Source organism: Gossypium hirsutum, chromosome A06, assembly GCF_007990345.1.
Source record: "Gossypium hirsutum isolate 1008001.06 chromosome A06, Gossypium_hirsutum_v2.1, whole genome shotgun sequence".
Classification (NCBI taxonomy): Eukaryota; Viridiplantae; Streptophyta; class Magnoliopsida; order Malvales; family Malvaceae; genus Gossypium; species Gossypium hirsutum.
The window spans coordinates 50,949,382-50,957,143 of record NC_053429.1 but is presented as its reverse complement, the minus strand read 5'-3'; the positions used below and the strand labels follow the sequence as shown (position 1 = coordinate 50,957,143).

Below are 7,762 nucleotides of genomic sequence, written 5' to 3'. Positions count from 1 at the left end.
CGGCCGTGTGATCGATAAAGGCCAGGCCGTGCGTAAGACACAGTCGTATGATGGCCAGAGTATGGCCGTGTGAGCCACACAGGCTAGGCCAGATTAGGTGTGTGGGCCCATACGGGTGTGTGATAAATGGGCCAAGCCGTGTGATTCACACGGGTAGGGCCAATCTGTATGTGTGGGCCCACACGGGTAACCCACACAGGCGTGTGAGCCCATTGTACTGAAATTTTCTGTAGGGTCACACGGGTCATCCTAATCGACTGTGGGCCTACTGTAGGGTCGGTAAATGCTGTCTAACCCTATAACCAAACGATTAGTTAGACTGAAATATGGTTATGAGCATGCCTATTTTTGTTTATCTGTTATCTGTTTATGAAAGCATGTTAAGCATGATTTATCTATTAATTTTGTATGCATGTTCTATTACTGTGATTGGGGTGGGAGATGTATATTGGAGGAAGTGTTCTAAAAGGCAGATTATGCCTAATATCTAGTAGCACAGCTGCATCATATCTGATATGTGCCGCATCGGTACAGCGTTGTGTGTAAGGCTGGGTGGGTGTTTTAAACCCCACATGGTGTGTAAGGATGGTCAGAGATGGTGTGTAAAGGATGGGGGGTGGGATTCTGATATTTGATTTGCATATCTGTAACTGTGTCTGCATTTGAAATGGGCTCAGACCTGAATCTGTATCTATATCTGACATGGGCCCAAGCCCGAATATGAATCTGTCTGATTTGTGATATTTTGTATGTGTACATGCTTAACTCTGATGGGTTACACACTGAGTTACGTAAACTCGCTCCTTTTCTGTTTGTCTATACATGTAACCCACAATCTTAGGCGGATCGGTGCAGCGGAGGACTCGACGATGACCACCTATTTTAAGTTTTGGCATTGAGTTTGTAATATCTGGGACTCTAGACTCTTTTAAACTGTTTGACGTTGGTTTGGGGTTTTTGGTTTTTACTTATTTATAACTATGATGGTTTACAAAAGTAATGGTTTTCTAAAATATTGAACGAATTTTCTGGACACAACGATTTTGCAAACTTCCACTACAAATATGTTTTTTCTCTAAATGATTAAAAGAAAGAAAGTTTTGAAATTAATAATAGCAATAAAGGCTAATGAACTGGAAAGGTTTTAACTTAACGACAATGGTTTTTCAACCTATTTCATGTGACACTTTCGGATTCAGCCATAACATCTAGGCCGAGTTTAGGGTGTTACATAAGAAGCCTTCTTATTGTAGTGGATGGCTGAAAGTATGAAAGGTTAATGCCTTCCGTTTCAAGGCGGGAAGTTTAGATAAGCATTTTTTTAGGCGCGACCAATGGGAGGTCAACCCTCCTTGGTCTACCGACACGTGTCTCAAGGGTGAAGGGATATGTAATGTTTTAGGATTTATAATATAATAAATCTTTGGTCTTTACAATCTTTAACACCCATACGTGTTCATGCTTATAATATAAAAATTTATAACTCAAACTTTTATAAAAATAATTATATAAAATTAAACTTGAGTGTAATTACCTGTATAATTACTCCAATTTTCACCGTCCTCCTAAAAATTGGCAAGTATAACTAGATTCAATTACACCAAAATCAACTAGACCTACCAATTACAATGCTTACCCAAACATGTCACCTTGTATAATTACAAGCAATTAGACCCAAATCTAATTACTAGATAACTTTCCAAACACTACCTAAATAATTTAAATATATTATTTTTAATTTTTGGTGTAATGCCCTTTTTTTTTCCTTATTGTTTTGCTCAACAGCTTTTCTTTTTGATGTATACGCTAATTTTAATACATTATAATTCACCAATTTATCAGCCACTCCATTTTAATTATACTAATATATTCAATAAATTCTACTTTGTCCCTTTGCTTTAAATTTCTCAGCATTTCACCTTTTTAAACCACTAATTGTTTTAAATTAATTTTTAGATATTGAATGATTAAATTCACACAAATTCATACTTAACAGTTGTAATAATTCTGATAGAAACCAAATGGTTGTTTTTATTCGAATTCCCAAATGTATTTAAATTTATATCACTTTTTAGTTAATCTAATTAATACTTAAATATTTACATTTATATAAAAGACATTCACGGGTAAAAAAATTAGTTCAATATATATTCAAAGATTTAAATTTCTAAATCTCATCACATACAATAACATTTAGAAAAAGAAATTAAAAATAAGTTTAAAATCGAATTTCCCCTTCTTAACCAGTTGGAAGGATTCTCGATTCAAATGTACATTTTGAACCAAATGGATCACAAGTTCTCAGTTCAGCCACCAATCCTCCCCAATATTTACAGCACTACATATATAAGGAGGGGGGGAGGGGGTAGTCATTAGGGCAAAAATTTTCGACATCAACGCATCATCACAATGAAAATCTGTGACGTGTACCGAGTATGCAACAAAAACTATATCAGGCAACAGATCATATTCTATTTTATTATTTTTTGGTCTTGTATCAGGTAACCACATTGGACCTGGACTATACCCAACGTTGAGCTGTGTCCAACCCCTTAATGGGAAAATCAATCCTAGCACGATTTTATCCATCCACAAAACTCAGACCAGAGACCTTGCTTACGGGACAAAAGGGTCTTCCCCCACTTAATCTAACAAGCATTGGTTTATTCTATTTTATTATTATACTGTACAGAAGATAACTAGCTTTCACTAAGGAGCGCTAAAAGGGACTTAAACCAGACTACAAACACCTGCAAAAAGAAATGAGGCTACGGAATTCCATGCTTATCCCAGTCTCGGGTTGATAAAGTGAAAGTTCCGGGATATGAAAATTCATGCTTATTGTAGCAATCTAATCTTGATGCGGCTATGGGCCCAATCCATATCATGTAGCAACCTAATATGCCTTTCTGAGTCTTGTCAAACTTTCCACACATTATAGGCCATAATCTCTAGAATAATATAGAATAGTGCTCCAACGGCCAGTGCTAGCCTGACAAATTTCCAACATCCCAAGTTAACTAATACCTCATCTCTACGAAAATCCACTCGCACTTTTCACAAGTGTCTATTCTAATTAAGGTTATGCAGATGAGCAGAAATCGACATCCTCATTAGTCATTACACGAATAATATATTTTCACACTTCAATTCTATCCACTTGCAACTGGTTTTATGTCCTACATGCATCTAACTACCTCTACACTGGAAAGAAATGGGGATGAAAGGTAGCACAAGGCTGAAAAGAAATGAGTGTCGTCAGATATGCAAACCTTGTAATTAGTAAAACACCAAATATATATGTGCACTTAGTGAAGGAACCTTCAGATAGGCCTCTTAGGAACTTTGTCATTCTATAACCTTCTCTGATATTGCAAAGCCTGACTGGCCCAGAATCTTTTCTCTCTCATAACTATCCTAGCTGCAAGCCGCCAAAATAACCAACAGATAACGTGCTCGTTTAACTGATTGATCATCTTTTTAGCACCAAGACACGGACTGGTTCATAGCTTTTGTTTCCTTTTTTCTGGAGAATGTAATTGATCAATTAATCTTTAAAATGCTACATCTACAAGTATTCTTCTATTTGCAATCTTTCATATCTTTCTTCTTTTCTGTTTCAATTGAAGCGATTTGTGTGTCTGGAAACAAAATCTAAACACATCTATAATAGGAGAAAAGTGCATATACCTGTCTCAACAAGTTCACCAACAAACATTTTTGCCACCCCACACAAAAAAAGGTTGTCGGTAAGGAAATATTCTGGCTTTCAGTGAAGCTTACCAACAACTGTATTTACATTAGTACAACTAGAAGCCAGTATACCATCAAATCATGTTTTGCAATATTGAAATGCATAAATGAACCACTGAGCTATAGCAGTTAGTACATGAACCCCAAGGAATCTCATAAACATTTATTGGTAATGGCAAACTTTTCAGCTAATGCTCACTCCAGAGTTTAATGCGTAACCTATATATTTTGCTAGACACATAAAATAAGTTCAGAATGCGAAGCATGTAAAAAATTAAATGTATAATTATAAATCCACCATCTACAAAGAAAAGTAAAAATAAGTAAATAAATAACCAAAAAAATCTGCTCAGATGCCTACCCTTCTCATGTAGACTTGTGAAGTAACGATCTCCTTGAGGATTCATATCAACTCATCTGACTCTCTGAGAACAGTGAAAAAATGTTCCTGAAAAGAAGCATAAGTTTAACATGTTCTAGCAGGTGTCCCCTTAATTATTAGAGAAAGGCAGCAGAAGTATGGAGCACAAGAGTTTTAATTGTGAAATAGTTATACTTGATAATGTGAAACACTAAAAACATGCCATTCTGATACATAAATGTTTGAAACTTGGGAGAGAAATAACCAGGCATGAAAAAAAAAGGAAACTCACTGCCTCTTGGCCATTTAAGCAAGGTTGGCTCTAGAAGAGGACTTCACCAGTTGAACATCTGCGTTTTCCTCCTCTCATAGTCATCATATTATTTTCTAAATGATATTTTAGAATTAAAATTAAATAAAAATATGTTACTAATTAATGATTATAACTTGATCAAGCCAACCAGGTCTAAGGCTATTACGCTCTATCTTGTCATTTTACTTAAAGCATCCATGTTTGTATCTAAATCCAAAACATATTCAGACATGAAACAAATAGCATAGCAAGATGTAGTCAATGCCACTTAGCTAAGCTCACCAGCTATGCGGGATTGAGGACTAGGAGAGACACCTTAGGTTCAAGCCATACAATTTTCCTCGAATACCAAGGTAGTGAAACTTTAAGAATCAAAATAACATAATGTTATCCAACCACCAGAGGAATCATATCCGAACACAAATTGCATACCACTATTTAGTAATTCCAAAAGATTTGATTCCTTCGGAACTGTTTTTTGAGATAAACTGCAATTAGCTGCCTATAAGTCCATTTCTTTTGACTCTTTAACTCCATAAAGGCTTCTGAACTTGACTGGAAATCCCCTTTACCCAAAGCCTCAAACACAAGTGGATCTGTTAGTATTATTGGAGATTCATCAGCATTCATATTGCTCAAAATGAAATCTAAATTTCTTCCAAGCCTTCTGTCCAAGTATGCATCTACTACACATCCATAAGTTGCCAAATCGGGAACAATGCTTTCGTGTTTCATGTGTTCAAGGCTGAGATGGAGATCCCAGAACATAGACATTCTTGAGAAGGCTAATGCTCTTATATTGAAAGTAGTCAAATCAGGAAGGAAACCAGAATTCAGCATTTTCAGAAATTGTCTCTGCATGGTTTTCATCTTGAAATTGGCAGCATAAGATAATAGCAAGAGATTCCATAAGAGATTGCCTAAATCTGTCCTCCCAAGACCCACGTCAGTTAAAAATTCACCCAACTTGTAGAACTTACCCTCCTTGATGTAGGCAAATGACATTGCTCTGATTCCTTCTTCATCTATCAGATGTCTGGACCTTTTAAAGCGAGCATAAGCAGACTCCATCTCAGTTAAGGAACCAAAAATGCTATAATATCTAACAAAAGCATTTCCAGTGGCAGAATCTATGGACAAACCCTTTGAAACCATCTCCTTCAATGTATTCTCCATTAAATCAAGCTGCCCATGCTTTCCAAAGCAAGAGATAGCCACTGGGTACACTTGGGGTAACAAGTTAAACCTGTGCAGAATTACGTGATCCAAAATTTTCTGTACTCGGTGAAATTGCCCCATATTTCCGTAAGCATTCAAAAATTTTGAAACCAGAGGAATAGCAGGCATAAAAGATGATGTATTTAGCATTTCCTCCCATATTGCCTCAGCCTGGGTAAAAAGTCCATTATCTGCATAACAAAGCATGAGAGCAGAAAGGGTAGCAGTGTTGGGTATCAAACCTTGAGAATTTAACTCAAGTAAAAGCTGATGAGCAATGTGAGGCATCCTTTTTCTAGCTAAGGTTTGAACCAATGAAGCACAATCTACCAAGTTGTCCCTCCTAAGGATACGTCCTTCCCTCTTCCATCGCCAAATGATCTTCAAGATAAATCCCACAACCAAGTAAACCGAGCAAAGAGATAAAATCAATTGAATGGAAGTTAAAAGAACAGAAACTCTTGAGAATGAGGAGGGCAGAACTCGGCATTACCTCCCGGGATAAAGGTTGGTTATTGTTGAAGTTCGGTGATGAAGGGTTTGATTTGACAGAGGTAATAGAGAAGGCACGAGGTGTTCTCATAAGCAGCGACTGACCTTCCATTTTGGTCCTAAACTCAAGTCTGAGAGAGAGAAAACAAAAATTGGTCAAAGAGTGGCTACTTCTTCCCACATGTACTTAATTGTTGATGCCGCCAAAGGGCTAATTAGGCCATCTATTCTTGATAAAATAAGAGACCAACAATGAAAGAAGAAATGAAGTTTCTTAGAGGAATATGGACAACAACTCATCGGATAGTTAGTATTTTTAAGGTATTTGAATCGAATTTGAGAAATTTATATGATATTTAAATTCGTATATTATCTAATAATTTCCAAAACATTATCATCCAACTTCACATCCAAATAAAATAACAATATCCATCGAATACCCAAATATGTTAAATATTAGAATTCAAGTTGGCATGCCTATGATTTTTCATTTGTATTCAAGGATAGTTTTATGAACTCATTCAGTTTGCATTTTTTGTTTCAGGATGCAAATGTAAGAAGCCAAAATAACACTAAACGGTATTTTGCCAATACAGAAAATTTTGTTCCATGAAAAGCGTAATCATGCATTTATGATATTGACTTAATTCTTCACAAATGTTATTAGCTTTTGCATCTTAACAGAACTCATGCTTCCAATTTTCCATAAAGACTAATATAGTCCTTAAAAACAACTTTAAATTGCCAAAACATAAACGGAACCACAGCTCATTTTTTCCCAAAAGCCAATCAAGATTCGACTTTTTTGTGAGTTCTATCAGCTTTTGGCACCAGAAGCACTCATTTTCCAATAAAAGTAACAAGAATCTCAATAGTTTGTATAAAATGATAGTGAAATCATATCAACCACCACAAACACAATTAAAAAATATCAAATCCAATTTCACCACAAAAAGACAGCGAATTGGTCAAACTCCAGACCTGCAAGAGTGAAAGGGCCGACAAGTAACCATCGAAAGCGCCAAACATCGGCAACCACAGCCTTCGTTACCCGGACTCGGCAATTTGGGGTGCAGTACCCGTGTCAACACGATCCAACACGGAATACGAGTCAGATCCGGAAAAGAAACAGCGGGCAAGGCAGTGGTTGAGAACTCTGATGAAAAGAGAAGAAAAAAAAAAACACTTATTGCAGGGACGAGACAGAAGAGAGACGATGGCAGGAGGAAGTTGATAATAGAAGATGTAGAAAAAAAATTTCAAATAAACTACCATGTAAAATGTGTTCCACGTAATTTGGTGGATTTAATTTTTAATTAGTTTTTTAAATACGATATTTTAATTATGGTTACTTATTATTAATAATTTTTTATATAAAAAATGTAAATGGTAATATTAATTTAAAAAATATTTAAAAAAAACACGAAAGAACATGCATCAATTATAATAACAATTCAAGATAAATAAGAATGATATTTAAATTAAATAAATAAATAAATTAAATTAATAAACATATTTAATAATAATAATTAGAAAATTGATGTTAAGAGTGTTTGTTTCACACGACATAATTTTATAGAAAAAAATTAAAAATAATATGATTTATAGTACCTTACCATCAATTA

The 7,762-nt window shown here is 35.4% G+C and overlaps 1 protein-coding gene across 4 annotated transcripts; it reads right to left on the bottom strand.

The window, feature by feature from the left end:
* Positions 1–3,773: 3,773 nt before the first annotated feature.
* On the bottom strand, positions 3,774–7,414 carry LOC107961707 (pentatricopeptide repeat-containing protein At3g42630). Of its 4 annotated transcripts, XR_001701382.2 has the most exons (5): positions 7,119–7,414; positions 6,139–6,268; positions 4,710–6,026; positions 4,115–4,201; positions 3,774–3,984 (listed from the first exon to the last, which is right to left on the bottom strand). XR_001701382.2 is itself a non-coding variant. In XM_016897780.2 (3 exons), the coding sequence occupies exons 1-3, from the start codon at positions 7,148–7,150 to the stop codon at positions 4,866–4,868; spliced, it is 1,323 nt and encodes a 440-aa protein (XP_016753269.1). In that variant the 5' UTR covers positions 7,151–7,414; the 3' UTR covers positions 3,774–4,865. The 4 variants fall into 4 exon arrangements, 1 of the variants encoding a protein (XP_016753269.1); XR_001701381.2 differs by having other exon boundaries at positions 4,115–6,026; XR_001701380.2 differs by having other exon boundaries at positions 3,774–4,201.
* Between the last annotated feature and the right edge of the window lie 348 nt (positions 7,415–7,762).

Coding starts and splice junctions, on each gene's coding strand:
- LOC107961707 (XM_016897780.2), bottom strand. CDS start 7,150: ATGGTTACTTGTCGGCCCTTTCACTCTTGCAG. Junction 6,269..7,118: donor CGGCCCTTTCACTCTTGCAG/GTCTGGAGTTTG, acceptor TCTCTCTCTCAG/ACTTGAGTTTAGGACCAAAA. Junction 6,027..6,138: donor ACCAACCTTTATCCCGGGAG/GTAATGCCGAGT, acceptor TTTATCTTGAAG/ATCATTTGGCGATGGAAGAG.